Source organism: Apostichopus japonicus, chromosome 15, assembly GCF_037975245.1.
Source record: "Apostichopus japonicus isolate 1M-3 chromosome 15, ASM3797524v1, whole genome shotgun sequence".
In the NCBI taxonomy this organism is placed as follows: Eukaryota; Metazoa; Echinodermata; class Holothuroidea; order Aspidochirotida; family Stichopodidae; genus Apostichopus; species Apostichopus japonicus.
The window spans coordinates 26,452,800-26,474,743 of record NC_092575.1 but is presented as its reverse complement, the minus strand read 5'-3'; the positions used below and the strand labels follow the sequence as shown (position 1 = coordinate 26,474,743).

General features: G+C 36.1%; 2 protein-coding genes across 2 annotated transcripts in view; both read right to left on the bottom strand.

Moving 5' to 3' along the window:
• Positions 1-7,458: 7,458 nt before the first annotated feature.
• On the bottom strand, positions 7,459-18,834 carry LOC139981264 (uncharacterized). Its single transcript, XM_071993506.1, has 10 exons — positions 18,447-18,834; positions 17,040-17,158; positions 14,215-14,379; positions 13,090-13,226; positions 12,583-12,667; positions 11,872-12,040; positions 10,750-10,934; positions 9,530-9,674; positions 9,051-9,181; positions 7,459-8,250 (listed from the first exon to the last, which is right to left on the bottom strand). Exons 1-10 carry the CDS (start codon positions 18,511-18,513, stop codon positions 7,921-7,923), a joined length of 1,533 nt encoding a protein of 510 aa, XP_071849607.1. The 5' UTR covers positions 18,514-18,834; the 3' UTR covers positions 7,459-7,920.
• Positions 18,835-19,576: 742 nt separating this feature from the next.
• Positions 19,577-21,944, bottom strand: part of LOC139981420 (uncharacterized) — a 36,309-nt gene continuing 33,941 nt past the window's right edge. Inside the window, exons 25-27 of the mRNA XM_071993792.1 lie at positions 21,562-21,731; positions 20,882-20,996; positions 19,577-19,785 (exon numbers count right to left, since the gene is read on the bottom strand). Coding sequence (XP_071849893.1) covers positions 19,629-19,785; positions 20,882-20,996; positions 21,562-21,731 — 442 coding nt within the window. The 3' untranslated portion in view covers positions 19,577-19,628. The remainder of the gene's footprint in view (positions 19,786-20,881; positions 20,997-21,561; positions 21,732-21,944) is intronic.

Genomic DNA, 21,944 nt, shown 5'->3' with positions numbered 1-21,944 from the left:
TTCATTGTCAAATATCCATTGAAACACACCCTCCCTACCTCTCCTCAGCCTCCTTTGCCTGGAACTGCTTCACAACTTGCCCCTAATTAGCATTTCCCAAATGAGTCACTAATTTCAGTAAAAACCACATATCATATCTAGATACACAGAGTTCTTGCCAGTAGGGACACTTCTCTCCAACATGGATTTGGCTCATGTTTCACCGAAATGTCACATGTAAGCGGCGTTAAATCTTACATGCATGCAAAGCATCACCCGGCATTTCGACACACATACACACACACGGCCAAATCATGGAGCTATAAACCTGGGTCAAATCGACAGCCGGCCGATGTTCAGGAGAATCACCCCATCCCCCCCCCCCCCCCCCAATCGAAACCTTGGAGTATTGGAGTCAACAGTAGCAAGGCTAAAAGTGATTTCTAAATATCATGTTGTGATGAATATTATTATTACAAGCTTTATGGTAAACACTGCCATGTTGAATGATTTATAGTTTCATTTCAAGGAATTATGATAGAAGGAGGACAAATCAGAGGTTGACCTATAGTCAGGATTTCAAGTATCTAAGATAAAAAACAAAAAGAAAATGAAGCCAGTATACTTGATAAAAATCAACAACAAAAAAGCATGTTCTTTTTAACTTTACAAATACAACAGAGCATCCATGGATGACATTCAACTCTAAACTGTCCTTGACAAATTTGTTATACATTGTAACGATGTCATTTGAGACCATTAATGTCTTTTGCTTTTCCCCCTTTTGAGTTTTGTGTTGCATCAGAGGAACTGACTTATGGTCTGTATATTAGTAGACTAAATAGTCCAGTCACGTTTAATTGATGAAGGTTAGTTGTGTCAACGATAATTTCTCATTCCCCTGACACCCCCCCCCCCCCTATCGAAGCAAAAAAAAAAAACCTGGCTGAATGGGTGGGAGCCTCATTCAGGCTGTCTAATTTTAGCGTTTTTATTTAATTTTTCTAAAACTCATAATTCGTCGTTTGTATGTTGTCAATATACCGAGAAGTTACAGAAGGCAATATACAGTAAATACATATTTGCAAACATCCAGTTTTTGGCTTAACATGATCTAGTAAATAAATATTTAAAAAAATGCTGAGGGTGGATTAAAGTTATGTAGTTAAGAAATGTCGTTAAACATATAATGGGTGGATTAAAGTGATGTCTATAACTAGATTAATATTTTTGGATAAATGCCATGGATGAATTACACGTTATGTAGTAAAAAAATATCACTTAACATTTCCTCAGTGAATTAAAGTGATAAAGAATATCGTTCTAACCATAAATGTCTTCGCTCTTTTACATTGTTTACTATGTACCAGTCAGTTTTACCGAGTTAATTTATTAGCTTATTAAATAATTCAAATGATTTTTTAATGCAATATAGAAAAACCTATGTAACTTACCGTTTATGAAAAATGGTTTCCTTCTTAAAGGTGTTACATATATTTTATTATTTATTATATTCCTTTCAACATTTACTTCGTTTTTGGTTCCCAATTTTTAATCAAATCTACAATTTTAATCAATTTATACTTATTACCACCAAGTTTGTTAAATGCAGGTTTATGACCACAATTATGTGGACATAGTGCATTGTTTGATCCAATAAGTGATACATTTACAAGCAAACGATTAAGATACGGTATTTAATTAATCATCTAACAAGTCTTGTTAATATAGGTTTCTCTTTACTGATTTCCGCTACATTACAAATCTTATCTTGCATAGAGATACAGAAGAATAGGTTATTGTAATGCTATCCCCGTCTATGTTTATATCATAGGATAAATTAAGCCCATACTTTGTAACAAAAAGCGTAAAAGGGAAGTTGAAAATATCAAAAACAGTATAGTAAACTTGCAAACAAAACTGTGAACTTGGAATTCAATGCACACTGACTGATCTAGTGTATTAACGTACAGGGCTCAAGTAATACGCCATTGTGTGCAATACAGTATGTAACTTGAAACAACTATACGGGTGGTTCGCATCGTTTCATGAGTATATCCGATAACCTTTATCCATATAAGAGTAATACATTTGTTGCTTACATAATATCCCATAATTGGTTTCGAAAATAGAAACCGGACACTAACATCATGTGATCAGCTCTGTACAATCATATATAGCAAACATCCTGTATACCAAATTGTATGACCTGTACAATAGACAACCAAATACATAGAATTAAGCAAGCAGTATATAAGCATGTATATAGTTGTGTATGTATTATGATATGCCCAGATATGGTAAGCTATGGATGGCTAGACTTAAAGCAGCATTTTGCGTCCTTGTCGATGATATTTCTCAACCTCACTGACTCCACTATGCCTTTACGACATACATAACTAGCTTTTCTGTTTAAATCTTACTTCAAATGGTGGCATAAAAGTCGAAAAAATTGCAACTTTCAACTTTGTTTTTCTTCAAGATATTTTCCGTTGGGATTCCAATTAACCTCGCCCATAATATGAATATTTAAACACTACGAACGTCATTGAGCAATACGTAATCCAACACCAAGCTTGATTTGTGTACAGTCTATATGGCAGTTGTACCAGGGAGTTCCATAACGACTCCCTGGTTGTGCCAACGCAAAGTCTTGAATCTATTTTTAGCAACGGCTCATAACTAAACCTGCATCTCTGATTGGTTGAATTCAAACTAGTGGGTTTGGGGTATTGTATGCGATTAATTTTAAATGTGGAATTTTGTCGTGGATACTTTTCTCATTATCTGCAAACATCCTAAATTACTCGCCAATTAACGATGTTGGCAGGGAAAAACTTGGCTGATATCTTAGTTTTCTGTTTTGTGATTGATATATGTAAAAAACTCGATGGACATGTCATAAAAATAGAAAACGGCGACCAAACTCAAAATGCTGCTTTAAACGATAATAGCATTTGCGATAATGATAGCCCATGGTACTGACTGGAATGTTATAAACTGCCAACTTCCTAATACGGATATTTTCTTTAAGTCGACAAAACCAGTAAGAATATATGAAGACGATTCACTCCAAACTTTGCATACGTAGTTACATTATACAATGCTGAATTAAAAGATTTAATGCCTTTCTACGAACTGACTTCATAACATGTTGTGTTAGGCCCCTTTATTTTGAATAATGATCAACTTTATTGTGTGACATGTGTTCAGCAGTACAGCAATCGAAAAGATTTACCAATCTATAGCCTGGAGTCTATAGTCATAACTTACTAAAATTCACGTGATAGGGGGAGCTGCAGTAGTAACAAGTCGATTTTTAACACACTAAAAGTAATATAGCGACCAAGAAAACTAAGTAAACAAATATGTATGAATTAGTCGAGTCCATTGGTACAGGCGCGGAATCCCCAGATGTAAAACAATTATGGCCCAAGGGTGGACTGTGTGCAAACATTTAAAGGGAATAAATAACATTTACAGGTAGGCCTTATAACGCAGTATTGCAAGTATATGTTATGACGAGATTTCCAAACGCACTGAAATTTGCTCTGCCTCTATGGCTACTACTCGCAGTGTGATAAAAAAAAACAATGGTTGAGGAGTTTGCCTGCAAGTAAGGACGTCGCTGGGTTTATATTTTAACGCAGACGATCATTTCCTACAAACAAAAAAACATTTCTAGAATTCTCGATATCAAAAGAATATAAAAGGTATTAAACAACAACAATTTAACAGCTTAAAACAAGTAGCATCTTATCTCTACTTATGCCGGTGACTGAGACGTTAGATTTCAAAGAATGTGTTTGTGTAACCGGTGATATTTATTGAAAAACCTATTCGAACTTTACTTACTTTCTATATGAGGTCAATCTAAACGCTAAGTTTACATTTAGTCATTAAGAAAATGTACTAAACTTTGACTAAAAGTGGTAATCATATATACCTCTATATGGCAATGAACTAATAGCTTCATCTATCTTAACATTTACGGAGAGGAAAAAACTACGAATCTTCATCTTTGGGGACTATGGATATCTTTGTCTTGTTTATAGAATTACAGGAGTCAGTGGTAATTTCATTATTTTTGTAGGCAATTATCCTTATCTTTAAATATATATATGGATCAGGTGAAGTAAAAGCACCTTTTTGGTAACCTTGCTTTAGCAAAGGAACCTATGTAGTCAGGTTTGTGTGTGTGTGTGTTTATGTGTGTCCGTATGTGTGTCTGTGACACTTGCTTGGGTACACTATAACTCAACAAGGAAAGTTGAACTTAACTCAAACTTGGTATAGATATAGTGAGAGACTTGGTAGCCTATTAAGACCTATTGCTGTAGCAAAAGTTTGAGACAAATCTTGAACAAGTATATATACATTATTTCAGAGTTCACTGTATGAGGTATGGGTTGATCGGCTGTGAAATGAGGTATACAGACTTAGACCATACAAAATGGACAAATATTTTGATAATATGCCGATATAATGCATTGATATCTTTCCAATTGTTAAGTTTGAATGGGAAGGGTGGGGGGGGGGGTAGTTGCGGTGCAGGTGACTAGAACATCCCATTAAGGCTTATTGCTTTTGCACATGCTGGGTTTAAACAGTTTGATATGTCTTGGAAAGTACAGGTTGTACACTATTAACCTTTTCTCCTATTCTTTGTCAAATATTTTTGGTCATAAAATTTTTGTTTTTCTTCTCTCTTAAACAGACAGGGATCAGTTGCCACAGTACTGCCATATAAATGGTCAAGTTGGTAAATCCATGCTGCTTGGTTCCATGTTATATATTATGTTATGTTGGGACCCCTTGAAGTGCAATAAACATGTTCTTGGATTTTGTCAGTTGGGTCGTTTTTCAAGCAAACAATTCTTGCGTAGTTGATGTTAGCACTTTAGCAACATATCATACCGATTGGTGCAAAGTTCAGCCCTTTTCACAATATATTCATTTTCATGAGAATCCTCGTTTCTTGTGTTCAGTTCTTTTTCTGTGACGATCATACTTTTCGAAGATCATCGAGCACTCTGTTTTACATCACCAAGCTGCAATTACTACGGATTTATCTTGATATTATGTTGATGATCCTTTTGATATGAGTTAATTTTTAAACAGAGATGGTATGTGATTGAGGAGTTTTAATACTAAAGGCAATGTTATGATGCGAGGGAAAGTCATAACTAGAAAATTTACAAAACATTGGTGAACATCATGCTTTGACAATGTCACAAGAAGGTTAGTTATGGTAAAACCAAAATACCATATTATACCAATGAAAATCTTTTTTAATAGATAATTTGATGAACTGATGATATTTTTTATGCAACAGTTCCATATGTATGGAAGAATTTGTTGCACTGTAGATCCATAGGGTACTGCATATTCCAAGAGTTGCTAAAAATCCAGCAGACAAACTGAGGCACTGGTACATACTTTATAGAACTATTGTTGAAGATGGTATGGTGCATGTTAATAGTTTATCAGCATATTTAACACAATTTCTGTTACTGATTATTAAATGCAGCTGGCTCAAAACTGATTTACAAATTACATCAAACAAGAAACCAGGAAACAAATTTGTGTGCTTGTAACTTAGGAGCATAATTTGTGATGTAACTTTGTTAATTCCACTGGTTTGCTGTATTGTTGGTATGCACGGACACAATAAATATTTTACTGTTGCGCACAATTATATGAAAGATGGTTTTCTCTTGTGTGCTACAATATGTATTTTATAGGGTACAAAGGTTGCTTTTTCGTTGTCTTGAAGGTGGACCTACCCCACCCCCACCCGCCTCTATTTTCCCACCTTCACCTTCTGCTGAAATTATCCCCCTATTTTGAATCAAAACTAGTCAAGTGATGATGTCAAGCAACAGGGGTATTTGAACAGCAACTTAGTCTTGAACTGCTGTATTTTATAGCGTACAAAGGTTGTTGTTTGGTTTTCTTGAAGGTGGACCGACCCTCCCCCCCCTTACCCCCCACCCGCCTCTATTTCCCGCCTTCACCTTCTGCTGAAACTATACCCCTAATTTGAATCAAATTATTCAAGTGATAATGTCAAGCAACAGGGGTATTTGAACAGCAACTTAGTTTTGAACTGCCATTTAGGTGAACAGTTCAATTTAAGTTTTGTTTGGGAGTAAAAAAGAGACAAAATACTGTAAATGTGACCACTTAATTAAGACTTGATAAAAATTGTAATGACAAATCTATGCCCCCCCCCCCCGCCCTCCTCCTTCATCTTCCACCCCAGAACTTACTACCAATACACTGTAAAAACACTTGGGTCATTTTTTGACCCAAATTTGACCCAGCAACTTAGTGGAATCTCCACCAGCCCAGGTTTGGGTCAATTTGACCAAGGATCTGTGTCATTTGACATCTGACCTATATCTGGGTTATTTTGACCCATATGCTACTTTGACCCATATGCTACTTTGACCCAGCTTTTGACCCAGTGGTTAGTGCGATCTCCACCAGCCCAGCAGATTGGGTCAAACAAATTGACCACATAAATGGGTCAAAGCTGAATTTACATTTGCAGTTGCAGGAAGTCTATAAAAGAAATGACATAAGACTTCAATTCCTAAAGATCAATTAATTTATTCAAATCACAAAGTGGTGTTACAATGAAAGCATGCAATTTCTTCTATTTCACAGATAATTATCGATATTCGTTTTGTTTTTTTCTAACTAGAACATCATTGTAACAGTAAAAATCAGAGTAATGTGATACCCATAAATCTAAACAAACAATGAACACAAGAACATAGGCTACTGTACCAATTGAGAATCATTGGAATTTAAGCAATGTTCCTTAAAATCCTGACATACTTAACTAAAACAACTGATCATTTATTCATGTGCGCAAACTTAAGTTCACTGAGGAATATGTTATGTACTTCTTGAAGGACTTTAATTGTTGATCTCACAACTAGCTTTGCTGCAGTGTTTGTAACATTAAGTTAATCAAGACTTAAGTTAATCAAGTGAGCATGTACTCTCTCTCTAATTGAATCCTTAGTCACTGAAGTAATTTGATTATTAGCTAGCATTTCTAATTGTTCTTAAAGAATATATATAAACAACATTCCATAGTTATCAATTGTATAAAATGTTAGCTATACAAAGAAGACATGTAGTTTTAATTGTGCACCAGTACATCAATGGTGGCTGTAAGAAATCAAATATTTTGGGAAGCTCAATGTTTGGTGGGGGCTTTGTCATGGCCAAAAGTCAAAGACATGTATTAAACATATTTTGCAGTTGGTTGGTGGGGCAAGACAAACCCTATGGCCAGCTGCCACTTAATAAAATCTTGCAAGCATATCCCGAAGGTGATAATTTCCTCAGTAGCTCTTGTACCAAAACAGCATTAGATTTGAATGAGGCAAAGCTGTTTATAACATACAGTACAAGACTTACAATCACTAAAAGTCATCAATAAATGGAAACACTGTGAATGAATATTTTTGCACCACCAATATGTTACATTATGTATTAAATTTTCAGTTGCTCAGGCAAAAAATGTACATCAGTCATGCTTTAGGCTAGTTGTGCATGTATGATGTATGGTGGAACACTAGTTTGCACCACTGTTTGTGAGGCAGTTCTGCTTCTTTAGTCCCTCTAAACTTAACAATAACAAATACCAAATGAAACTTAAAAACTTGTTCAAGGTAATATAACATGCAAACATAAATAGCAAACAACTTTGTCACATTATGTAAATAAAAAGAAAAACCCATCATGTTAATGACCATCAACTAAGTGTTGCACTAATGTTGCACCGCCCAAGGTTTACAGGAAATATGTTCATATCCCTTATATGCGTTTTGAGAAAATATACGGTAAAAGGTTACAATGTATATAAAACCAAAGAAATCATAACACTACTTTTAACAAGGTTGTTTACATACCTATTTTCTCTTACTGACTACTTAAAAAAGCACGTAGGCTTCTTACTGAAGGGGATGTCGAAACCTTTCCTTTCCCTTCACTAAGCTGAAAGAGGAATTTCTGTATGAATTCCCAGGTTGTTTGACACTGGCAGGGGTAGACTATGTCAAACACGTAAAATGATTTGAAACAAATATCAAAAGCTGCAATCAAATCTGCTGCTGGCAGAGCAACCCCTTCGATGATCACAAATGACTGAGTCGGATTCCTTCTATCACCAAATGCAAGGACAAATGGCTGCTTCCGAGTTCCATCTTGCTTAAGCTCATCTTCAATGAATTGAGGAAGATTGGTCCCAACCTTTGGAAGAAAGAAAAGAAATTGCTGCTTTCAATGCACACTTAATTCTGTTGTCACTAATTTAAAAAATTAGCAAATTTTTTCACTTGCATCATTACCATAGCAGATTTAAGATTCATGTGAACATGAACTACAGAGTCCAATGGTGAACAGTAGGAAAGATGATGGATGGTCCCTTGCAAGATAATAGAACTTTGCAGACTTGGGACAACCACAACAATCATACTAAAGAACTTACAACCTGCATCAGAGCACACAAAAAATAATATACTGAAAATGGGGTAATTCTTGGCTTTAGCAGATAAACTAGGAAACTGTGCAGCCTACCTATGGAAAGTGGATTGATTTCCTGATTGTATATCTCTTCTATACATTTTCAAACAAAGGGTTGGGGCATGGTCTGGAAAGCAGTTAATCACAGCTGAAATCTTGGAGTCATTCACTTGTGCAAGGTTTCACACTTACAAACATACCAACTTCCATGACTTTTCCATGATTCCTGTTTCATTTTCATTACTCTTTATGTTAGTGAAAATATATTTATCATTCTTTATGCATTAATTTTAAACTTAAACAATAGAACTAACGAAATAACACGGACTGTGTTATACAGCATGATACCCCCCATCTTTAAATTCTTTAACTTTTTCAGGACCATGTCCATATTTCTGCAACTGAAAAGTAAATAGTCATATCCCATGAATTTCCAGAAATCATGTGACCTGTGGGAAGCCAGTAGTGCATACATATACATCCTCTTATTTGTAAACTTATTATAGTAAAAAGGCAAAATACTCAACTGGTTTGACTTCAATGAAGCTCCTGCTTGCATCCAGACTGGTAGACCTCACTTTTTTACCATGTTTATTGGTGATATTTCCTGATGAAAGCACCAGTGGAAGAAGTTGGATAGCAATATTCTGTACATGATCTGCATAACAAGAAGGATGATATGATGTAAACAAGAAAGCCCAGATATAATTTTGTTTCCCTGCATGAATTAGCAAATACACTAATCAACACATCATCTGAGATGTAATATTATTTATTTATAGTTAGCCTGATTTAAATGATCTCAGTTATTGTTTGCCACTTTGTTACACAATCAGAGTGAATTGCATAACTCAATCGTTGTAGTCTGAGTACCCCAATTATTCAGTTGGTATTTATTTTTTAAATTTGGAATGTAGGTAACAATGTTTGCAAACCAGAGAACCGTTTGCTATATCCATTTGTTACTGAGATCATAATTAAATCATTGATATATGTTTGTGTTTACCTTCTTGAAAGCCACTTATGCCAAGTTTCTTCTGCCATTCGGTATTCTGATAGTTAGCATAGTTTATAACTTTTTTACAAAGTGAGCTAGTCCAGGCTTCCTTCAATGAAATTGGTGAGAACTGGAGTAAGAAATCCTGCTCAATCTGAAATGTAAAAACAAACAATTGAAAACATTTTAGCACCTTATAGGCTTTGGATGGAATTACTTACAGAATAAGTGTTACATAGTGCAGAGTGTGATCAGACAGAACATCACTAGATGCGGAACATGGCAATGCAACAACAAACAATCATAGCATATAAATCATAACACTAATTTACAATCAGAGAGTTAAACATGACTGCCCACTCACATACATGTTCATAGATGTGCGCATCCAACACACGTTTTGCCATGTACAAATACTGATTTCCACATCGATAAGAGAATGCTTAACAAAATCTCAATCAGTGGCTGATTGACTATACAATTTAATCACAAAGTACATTTAGACAATACGGACTCTTCACTGCATGGGTAGCTACCATGCAGGAAGTTCAGCCTACCACTTAGTAATGTATAAGGAGACACGTCCAATAGGCCATGATCACACTTAGCTATTTGTTGATATTCATTAATGATTTATAAATTTTTAGATTATGTGAGTGTTCTATGTCTTGGCGTATGTCTCAATGGTTTGTCGCAGTACCTCTAAGTTACTCTATACACTGGTTATGAGGATGTATGTCTTCCCGTTCTTTTGTCAGTTTATACTAATAGGGTTTATAAATAGATATTTGTAGATTTAATCACAAATCAGTGTATGTAGTAATTATTATTCAGCATACACAGAGAAACATGTCCAACATAATAAGTCCCACACCTTCCCTATAGGCCTATAATGACAATATATTCCCCCTTATTAAATTACAACATAATTTATTATTTATTAATTCCATGTTGTCTGTGCTTGTCAAATTATTAGTATCAGATTTTTTAGCTAAGCATTACAAAATTCATAAGTAGCCTTGACCTCACTATTGAAAGTCATGAGTGTCCCAGTACATAATGTTTATATACAAATTGAATATTGTGGTGGACTGAGGGTAAACAAGTGGGACCCCCAGCAGCTTAGATGCATTTGATTGACAACCCAACACTTTGAGGGGAAAATTAACTGGAATATCAGGTACATGATCTCAGAGGAGCAGGAAAGTGGTTACTTATATCAGTCATACCATTCCTGGTGTATCCAGCAGTCTTGGATATTCCGTAATAAATTGGCTGAGACTTGCATCGGACCTGTTCTGTCCAAGCCATGCTGCTCTGTAAGCCTGAGTGAGTCTCATGTATTCCTTTACTTGGTCATTTGGACTGTGGTTATACTTCAGCCATTCAATCATTTTCAAAGTCTCTTCATCATCTAACAGAGGTTAAACAAAATGAAAACGGAATGCCAAAAGGCTTAGTGATTCCCTTTCCATAGTAAAAGAAAGTGTACTTTAATTTCAACAACATGAGAAGCAACATTGTATAAAAGATTTTCCAACTTATCCTTTAGCTGACCAGAAGTGGCCAGTGGTGCAATGGGTTTGCATTGACTGATGGATGCCTACATTGTTCAGGTTTGCCGAACTTTGAATTCTATGAAAAACAATAGGGATCCCCAACCAGACCTGTCAACTTGCCTTGTTAAAAAAAGGGCGATTTAGAACTACCTGTCTTATCGTGCAAGCGGAATTGAGATTGGATTAAACACCGGGAGTTTCCTAACTCATCCTGTGAGATATGCTGGAAAAACGGGAGCCTCCCAGTAAAACCGGGAGAGTTGACAGGTCTGCTCTATTCACAGAGGGGTACCAATGTACTCAGTTTGAGTATCAAATAACTATAACTTTTTGAGGTCATGTTTGCAAGCTTGTCATACATTAACCTCTCTTGACTTCAAATGACCTTTGACCTCCATGAATTTCAATAGGGATCATCTACTTACCAAGGGCTACCCACATACTGAGTTTGAAGTTCCAAATGACTTAAACTCCTTTAAATATTGTGTTCAGTTACAAGGTTTTCAGACTATTAACTCTGTTGACCTCAAATGACCTTGGACCTCCATGAAAAAATAGAGGGATCATCTACTCACAAAGGGCTACCTACATACTAAGTTTAAGGTTCAAGCAACTTAACTTGGCACCTGACTGTTATAAGTGAAAAATCATTATGACAATTTATTTACCTACCTGTAGGAATGACTGGGGGCTGTAGGAGTATGTTACTTAGCCTACACAGTTAAAGAAATTGACCCATATCCCTTACTAAGTATATTGTATGCAGACTGTTCAAGATAATGGTATTAGTACCTTTTGTATCTGTTTGTATGGTGAACTTTACAGGTGTAGGCTTCTTTACTTCTTTTGGTGTTGCTTCTTGTTTCTCAAAGGCACGGGATCGTTTTCGGACATTGCGCAATCTTTCCTCAAGATAGCCTGTAGCAGGATGTTTGCCATGGGCTTTTGTGTACCATGCTTCCTATAGTCCACAGATAAAAATAGGACATATATAGTTAACTTCAATTTTTCAATTACACAGACTATAGTCTTTGCAAAGACTGTTTGTTGAGTATATCATATTTTACTGCAGTGGCATAACCAATGGGGCAAGAGCCCCCAATTAGGCACCCCCCCCCAAAATTGACATTCAAGTAACTTAGTAAGATAGAAATGATGCACCATCTCTTCCACCCCTCAAATACAAGAATTTGATCCCCTCCTCTTCCCCATATCTTGTCCCCCTCCCCTTGCCCAGACTCCTTGCTACCCTTCAGCTCTCCCCACCCCCACCAAAAAGTCTGATTATGCTACTGTATTACTACAATTAATAGCACACTGTTAACTCTCTGTTCAGCAAGCTATATAGCTATTAACAAGCAGTCTTGACCATTTTTTGCAAAGGTGACACATCCATGCTTTGGTAAATTGATGAAATTGTCTATACACTGTGTATATAAAGGAAATCTGTTCTACTAATAAATTCATTCTTGGCTATTAAATGGCACTTTAGATAATACTCACATATCCTTCTCCCTCACAATCTTTCAGATGCGGAAACTCAGTCACAACTGCTTTCGCAAGGCTAATTTTCATGTTTGTTCCAACACTGTAAGAAAATTCAGATGCTTAAAATTCAGTGTAGTCTAACCATCAATTGAAAAATTTTTCTAGTCAACCTAGAAGACCAGGGTACAACTAACTTCCTCTTTTCATATCATTACAAATTTGAAGATTTTCAACTCTGACCCTGTAAAGTCATTAATATTCATGATGTGAGCACCAAAAACAATAGAGGTCTCTATCGCACTACAATGCATCAACATAGCAAGTATGGAGATCATCCATCATTCCCTTATTAAGTTATTGCGCTCACAAGGCAAATGTCACATACCCCGCACACGCAAACGCAAACTTGAAATTCATAGTTTTCTTTTGTTTCCAGCGAGGAACCAAAAATACTGGAGATCTCCCATTGCAATATCCCCACACCACCCCTCCCCCAAGAAAAAAAAACAGTACTATTCAGACCTTTGTCCGTATTTCTCAATAAGATGGGACACCAATATTCTGACCATCTGGAGCCTCTCCTGCACTCCCAGGAATCCTTGATCTAGTTGTGTTAATATGTTTGTTTGTTTAGAACCTTCAATAATTGCTCTCACATCCTGAGGGAAAAAAAAGAAAAGATATATATATAGCAATATTCTGAAAATAATACAGTACAACATTATAAAAGTAGAGCAGCAATGGGCTAATGGTATCTGAAGTACATGCATGTGCTGTTTGTGCACCATAATAAGAATGACCAACATAACTTGAACACCCATAGAAAAATATCTGTATGCAATGTGCACATTGTGCAAATTTGGTCAATATCCAATTCTTTCTTTGAGGAAGAGAGTATGTACTAGTAATTTTATGTACCAAATATGAGATTCATCCAGGTTGCAGACATAGGGTTCATTTAATTATCACGTTTATCCATGTTCTGACCAGTGAGTTAGACTGATAACAAAGTTTTTTTTTTTACCCCTGGTCACCCCTCGTGTGACCTATTCTAAAGTCAGTTGGTTTCATTTAATGTCTATGGGCAATATTTGTATCATGTATGAGAATCATCCAATTTCATCCATTAAGTTTGCCCGATACAAGGTTTTATGTGATTGACAACTATAGCCCTCATATTACCATTATCCTGCAAATCAACAGGGGCTAGATTTATTCAATGCAACATCCATAGCTATACCAATTTTCGAGTTTCATCGAAGTTTCCATCACTGTGTTAGTAGCTTGATTATGTATCTCAGTCCAATGGTTCAAACACTTTGCAATGCAGTAAGAGCTTATTTAGAGCACAGTATAACAAAGTTTCAAATGAAAGCTCCTGTAATCAGATTAAAATAAGAAAACTCAGTGTAAATTTACATTTTTTTTTTTTTGAGAATGTGTGAAATCTGGGGGTTGCTGAATTGTTGTTAAAAAATATATGGAGTTCAAATTCCAAAGGGAGCACTTTTCAATATCAAAGGAGGCACTTTTAAATTTGTTTGCAAAAGTGGGGGTATATACATGGCCAAGTGCATCCACCCCCAGCTCCTTCAACCATGAAGATGATACATCATATTCTTAGGCTTCATTTTCCTGAGTACTTACAAATTTTTTATCCTGTGTTAGTGAATGAGAACTTGGGCCTCTGCCATTAGCAAGGGAGAGGTCGGCATCGTCAATATCACTCTCACTGCTACCGGAAGTTGATAAAATGATAGTGCTTGGTAACGAATCTGATGAGCTAGCATTGCTTGAGTCTTCTTGGTTCTCCTACACACAATTAACAACAAGAACATTGACATCTTGATTGCATGCATTTTTTTCATTTTGTCACATGCATTCCTTTAAGAGAAACATCATATGGTCATGCAAGCCTGTACCTCACTGGAATGTAGTAGTGGTCATCATCCAGCGAATATGATTTATTTGCATGCAGCGGCCTAAAATCTACAAGTTCCTCAACAAGTATGCATGTAAAGTTCACTGGCTCAACTGGCAAAGCAGCATAGGCATGATAGTGTTTTGAGAATAAAATGGTTTCCCACAACTCACAGATCAGTTTAAAAGATCCATCTTGAAGAACTGCAACATGGACAATCTTTGCAAACACTGGATCGTAACACTCTGTTTTATCAACTACGACCATCATACCTGGTCGATAACATACACCATAAAGCTTCACCCAGTTTGCTATAAATATGTCATCATACATGGGATAGTTTCCAAGAGCAACAGAAATGCCATGGGCACTGTCAAGAACAGCAAGTAGCATATTTTCGCCATTTCCAATTTCTTTTTGCCTGCTATTTAAATCTTTACCAGAAAGCAGTCTGTGGCATAGATTCATTTGGTGTTTCACAGCCATGCTTTTCAAAGGGTTCTTAAAGTTATTAATAATAGATGCAAATCGTTTAAAGAAAAAGAAGTGTTTTCCTTCAAATCTCATGCACCAGAAATTAATAACAGGACCAATTCTTCTGATTGCTTCAGGGTAGTGTAACATGAAGTGATGTTTTGGCTTAAGGTGGCGATCTGGAAACAAAGTTAGGTAGAGTTCATGATGATCTTTAAGAAGATTCTTCAAAACAATAGTGTCTTCAAATGTTACACAGGGAGCAAAAATGAAATCCATACATTGAAGTAACATAAGTAACAACTCCCAATATATGTTATCTTCATTTACTAGGTCACCTATTATTAAAGGAATATGCCGAAGTAATGCCCACATTTGGCCTGCAGACTGTCCAGTTGCTCCATCCGGATTTTGGAGTTGCTTTTCTGATAAGCAGCATGGCTTGTTCATATTATCAGGAAAACCATAGCTGTAGCTTGTAATTCTTCCATTTAATGTACTTAAACTAAATCTCCCATCAGCTATCAATAAACTCATAACCAGTTTAAATTCTAGAGGACCAACTCCTTCCAAGATGTCGTGCATCACATCTGGCGCATAGTTTTCTGTGACATGGAAGTACTCCAGCTCATTAAAAATTGAGGAATTTTTTATACCAGTCATTGTCAAATTTGCTTCATTGACATCTTCTGCATAGTTGATTCGATTTTTTTTTAGTGCCTGGTCAACAACCAGTTGTGACCTCATAATATTTCTATGCACTCGGCACTGCCTGCATGGGTGATTGGCTGTAAAACTTTCTACAAACCCAAGGAGGGAGTTCATGCCCAAGTTATCCCCAGTAATCTGGGCAATACCAACATTAACATTTCCATCAAAACTGACAGAAGAAATATAAATCCCGTTTGTGGCTAGATCTTTTAAGTCATTAATTAATGGTTCCAGCACAACGTTATATCCATACTGCTTAATGTGATCATGTTTACACATGGCTACAAGATAACAATTGTCTAATGTTGATAAGAATTTTGCATGAAGGTTGAGTATTGTAAAGTAGAAAACACCAATCTTATGGGTACCAGCTTTTGCCCCTAGGGGATTTGTCACTTCACATTCATCATAATACAATAATAGACGTATGTTCTTCTTCTCAGAGAATATTGGGTGATGTTTGCAATGAGGGCTATCCTGAAAGCTTCTCAGTATGCCATCGTCAGCTTTACTCTGCTGGTATTTCAGGATTTCTTCAATGTAACCCTCACTCTCTAGTATTAGCTTCAGCAATGGTTTTAAAGGAATCTACTGAAATGTTTTATGTTGGAGAGTTTGCAAAACATGACCAGTGGATGTATGTGCTCTGTGAACATATTCAGGTGCTATTGGCTTTTCAGTGGGAGCTACATATTTCTCAGATGCCAGAAAAAACTTGTTTTGTTTGTAAGCAGTGTCAATGTCTTCAAATGGATTTTTCAAACTCTTTAAGCTGGTTAAAATTTCTTGTAGCTGTGCCATGTCCAGAACATTGTCCTCTGCAATTTTGTTAATATTATACTCACAAAATTCAACTATTTCAGAACATAAACTAGATGTATGTCTTACTACGCTATCGACTGTTGTCTGCAGGACATTATTTTGACCTTTTAAAAAACTCACAAGGCCAGCAGCTTTTTGCTTCAAGTCTTGTGAGAAATCTTGCCTCAATACTTCTGCCAAAGTTTCATAGCCAACAGGTTGATTCTCTTCGTCTCTATCTTCACCTGCTTCAACCTCATTTATATTTTCTGCAATTGCTTCTTGTTCTTGCTGGTAATTGTCATTCATGTACTCCTCATTAAGCAAGTGACTGTGAACTTTTAAAAGGTGTCTTTTAAGACTCCAGGTCCATTGAAAGGTACGCATGCACCCTTCTTGGGAGCATATAAAATTTCTTCTGAATTGTCTATAGTTTAAAATGTGATGTACAGTTTCATAATGAAAAAATAGAGCTTTTATCCTGCCTGTGCTAAAGTTTTGGCACATGGAACACTGCAATGCCATTGTCTTTAAATTAATTATCAGCAAAGAGATTACACAGTACCTGCATTTTGAATATTTTGAAATGCTGCAGGAATTTAAGCCGGATGCCAACTTTTGGTATTACATCTTTCACAGAATGTTTGTCTAATAATCTAAAGCTGTCCTCATCTATGGCATTTTCTATGGAAATAAAAAATTAAAAAAAATCATTAGTTTTTCAATTTTAAATGCTCATATGAAACTAGTAAGCAAGGGGAAATACAGATAATAATTAAACTTGTAACAATACATCAATTGAACGAAAATGAGATAGAGGTTCTTTTGGCATTGTCACTTTGTGGCTTAATAGTATATTCAAAGAAATATTTCAGTTTGGAATATTAAGTGCACGAAATTTGGGTTGTACCATGCTACTACTAGCCTAGGCTATCTTCACATAGACTAGCTATGTCTAGATAATTAGTTTTCCTCTGTTGAAACTGTACTAGCCTATACCAAAGAATATTTGCCTAGATGCTAGTTGCTCCGTCAATATGATATTATAACAAAGTGGCTATTCTTACGACTAGTCGTAAGAATAATGTATAAATGCGCATGCGCAGTTGCTATAACATGGCTATTTTTATGACTAGGAGTACTATTTTTACGACTAGGAGTAACAATTCTTTCCGGTTAGGGGCAAGGTTAGGTGAGTGTTTAGGGTTAGGTTTAGGGTTAGCCTACCCCTACTACATGCGCAGAACTTTGCTTTTTACTTAACTGCGCTTGAATTTGCCAATGTCGTAAGAATAGTTTATAAATAATTGTTACGACTAGTCGTAAGAATAGCCACAGCCATAATATAAAGTTCTGAAGTTGTTACAAAATGGCCTATATAGCTAATAGCAGGCCTATGTTATTTTGTAACCTAGGCCTAACTTAGTTTCAAACTTACTGGTAGGGCCTATCATCCTAACTTAGCATGGGGCCTGCGTTCCTATATTGACTTGAAATGTAAGTTTGAGTTGACCATATCATTGACAGTGACAAAGCCATCGAAGACCATGCAACCTCATATTTTAGTAATGACGTCTTACCCTTATAGTTATATTGGTAGGCTATATAATTTAAAGTTATAACGTTATTTAGAGCATTTTCTAATGCAAGTATATCCTACTATATGCCTATTTTTAAGAATGGATAGTCTTAGCCTATAACTTAGTTAATCTTACGTAGTGAAGTTAGGCCTATGCTTCATCAAAGACCAAACGTTAGGTCTAACATTACAGCTATCTACGTATCAGTATCACTCACTATCAGGGTAATTATGGGCTTGTCTGAACCACGGCGCTCGCAGCACAAATAACATGTTACTTAGGCCTAGCCTATCATCATATCTACAATGGCATACTATAATATAGTATTTAACTAATTAACGTTGCGAGCGCCTGTGGCCTGAACTAGTCAGCATACTTTGGCGTATATTTACCTTTGAATATTGGTATTAACATTGGCAAACCCCAGTCATCAAGGATAGAACTTACAAACGTGTCCATTTTCAGAGCCCATCAAAGTTTTTGATTCAACTAAGACTGCCTTCTTGAAGTTCTTGGTCCTGAAATTTATAGATTTGTGACGGTGTTCAGCTGTAGTCTGCGAAAGGCGGCATGCAAAAACGCTGATAGTGGTCACATGACATAACTTATCCAATGAGAAAAGTCTTTGAGAGTGACCCAGTGCAAAAAGTCAAACTTTCATCGAGCTATTTCACAATTTCAAACAATCTTGCGTAATAACTCGACCAATACGACCCATTTCTGGGTAAAGTATGGCTGACTCAGCAGATGGGTCACACAAAATGACCCAGGTGTTTTTACAGTGTACTACTTGGAATATAGTTACATTAGTAATGATTGAAATTATGTGAAATGTATTTTTTGATATGAACCTTTGTGCAAAATCTAAAGCTTGTCCTTAGAGATCAAGTAGCACACCGGTTTCCTACCATATCACCTGCTGCCTCCCTGGAATGGACATAATCACTCTTCATTAACAGTTAGAAGTAGTGCTTTTAAAATGATATCCAGAAAATACCATCTTCAAACATATATGTCTGTGGCATACTCACAGGTCATATATGAATTAATTTGTTTTCCTCGTCATTCCCCCTCCCTTCCCCTCCCCCCCCCCCCGTTGCTCAGGACATACTGACAATGGAACAGAAGTATGTTACATTTGAGTATGTTTGAAATAACATAACTTCAAGTGAAGTCCTCATAAACCAATTTCAATGTGTGTTAAGTCAGTACAGATCGAGTCCCCACACGTAATGCGGAAAGTCTTATATAGTAACACTTTAACAAAATAAAATAAAAACATAATTAATATCTAACTTAATTGAGGATAGAAAGGTCATTGCCAATGCGAAATTTGAAGTCTTTGTTATCATAGTAATTATGGTCCCATAATGATAGCCGCAAGTTTCATGCCCATAAACCACCTTACGTCCTGTAGGTGTGTTTGCATGTTTGTGTGTGATCGTTTCGCGAGTTCATGAATGTGTTAATTTTTCAATGGTTCTTCCAAATATAACAATAAAATGGTTAGAAAACGACAGTATGTTGTTTTGTTTGTTTGCTATGCTAAACATTTTATTTCCGACTGTACATGATCACGTATATATCATATCACGCCACTCATTCAGATTTAGTCTTGGAATCGCTTGATAATCCGAACAGGACACCCTCTGGTTACTCAGACCCGGTAGTCGGCCATCTTCCAGAGGATATTTCTCCCTGCGGCTGAATTCGACGAATGAATCATAACGTCTGCACAGAGAGATGAAAAGAGACAATTGTTATTTTCCTAATACTATAGTATCAATTTAATACAAAATAAATGAGGATTAAATTATATAAATGTTTAACATCGTTAAAAAAAATAGAATACATTATGAAATTGGGGATACTTGTTTTAAGGGAAGTCTCCCAAGCTAGAACCTGAGTACGAAAACCCCAACAACATGATCCTACTCTGAACGCCATTATTCTAATATCGGGACTGCACCCGTATGAAAATGGTGGTGTTACGTCTAGTGAGCATAACGAGTCCGTCGGTAGGGGAATATATAGATACTACACATGCTCAGGTTAAAGGTTAAAGGTTGAGCGATCTAAAGTGAACAGATATTACACATGATCTCAGCCAAAAACTAGAATTCACCTCGTTTTGATTGTTATTTTTAAACCACTTTGACTAAATGCAGAACACATTGAAGCATTTGAGCCTGCAATTCTACTGCAGATGAATAGCGGCACAAGATGTTGAATGCAACAGTACGGTACAGTAAAACAATTAACCGAATATACATACCAAGCTTGTATTATATACATTTGGTGCTGTTTATGTTTTTCTTACACTGGTAATTAAAAAACAAAATACTTATTGTATGAAGGGTAATGCAAACTATTTGTACGTTTCCACAAAATCCTAAAAAAAAAGGGTAGCAATATATGTATCATCTTGATCACGTGGTTAGCCTATAGTTTTAATATAAAAGAGTTAAGAAGAGGCATAAGGAAGTAAGAGCACTGACACATCCATGTGGCAAAAATAATCATGATATCGTCATCATATTTATTATTATTATTATTATTATTTGTATTATCATTATTATTAGTAGTAGTATTATTATCATTATTATTTGCATGATTTTGTTATTAGTATTTCCTATAGATTTACGCGGCCTAACCGTAGGTTCTTACAGCCTTAATGAATGTTCATTACTTGATAATATCAATAAAAATGTATATGTTTATGCATAACCCACCATCCTCTCCCCCCCCCCTTCCTCTCCCACCCCTCATTTTGGCATAAACAAGCAATATTTTGCATGCAAACGGTTTATTGTAAGTGTAAACTGACGGTGTAGGTGAACTCTGAGGCATCATGAAGGCATAAGGTTGTACGGTTTCTGTGTTGGCTAAATTATCACACAAGAGGCGTGCGTAGCTGGCCAGCTGAATTTCCCTGAGCTGTCCTATAAAGAAAGAAAAGACAAAATTAACAAAGCTAAAAATTCAGATCACCAAAACTATCAGAAAGTCATTTATGAGTAGAACTATGGATTCAGAGTAATGAACAAAACACACAATAATACGAAAATTTAGTAAGAGGGTTTCTTTTTATTATTATTCATCTTTATACTTTTCTTACGTTTCGATGATAATTACAAAAATTGTAATTACTACTACTAATAATAATAATAATAATGATAAAATACTAAACAAAACAATAAGAAACCAACTATCGAGCAAATGATCCGGCCAATGCATCCTGCTTGACCTCTATATCATCCATCTTGGAACATAGCGTACAGTTTCCATGGAGATTGTACACACGCGCGCGCGTGCAACACATACACATGCCCTTTGAGTGTACGGTATACATGTCTTTGATGTAACGACATTCTCTACAATTCAAAACTTCCTGTGTCTGTGGGTTGGGAAGTGGGAATGGTGGCGCTAAGCAGCTTCTTTTTCTCTGCGGGATACAAGAAGACTTATCAATATCCAATCTAAAGATACTAAACTTTTTACACTTACTGTCTGTGAAAGCTTGAAGTCCTTCTGTATTCTCATACCAGAAGCGATCGCCATATTTCAAGGCATAGAACTGGTGAGCGATGATACAACCTGCTGTAGGACCGACTGCAGCGCCTCGGATTGGCTCTTCGGTAACCATGCCGATGAATGGATCAATATCCTCTACACGACTTGAATCAAACAAAATTGCGGCGAAAAGAAACATAAACAACTAATTCGGTGGAGACATCCACTCAATATACATGGGAGTTGGCCTCATCGACCCAACGGCAGCACCCCTCTCTTTGTAAAATACTTCATTCACATCTGACCCTTCCATAGATATTCATATTAATACTTAACTTACTCGGTGAAGGTTTGGAGTTAATTATTATGTATTAGTA

What these genes read in the sequence shown, in the direction of transcription:
- LOC139981264 (XM_071993506.1), bottom strand. Translation starts at nt 18,513, where the DNA reads ATGGACACGTTTGTAAGTTCTATCCTTGATGACTGGGGTTTGCCAATG. An exon ending in ATTGAGAAATACGGACAAAG is followed by an intron (nt 12,668 to 13,089) that starts GTCTGAATAGTA and finishes ATTTTCTTACAG; the next exon opens with TGTTGGAACAAACATGAAAA. An exon ending in ATTGTGAGGGAGAAGGATAT is followed by an intron (nt 12,041 to 12,582) that starts GTGAGTATTATC and finishes TGTGGACTATAG; the next exon opens with GAAGCATGGTACACAAAAGC.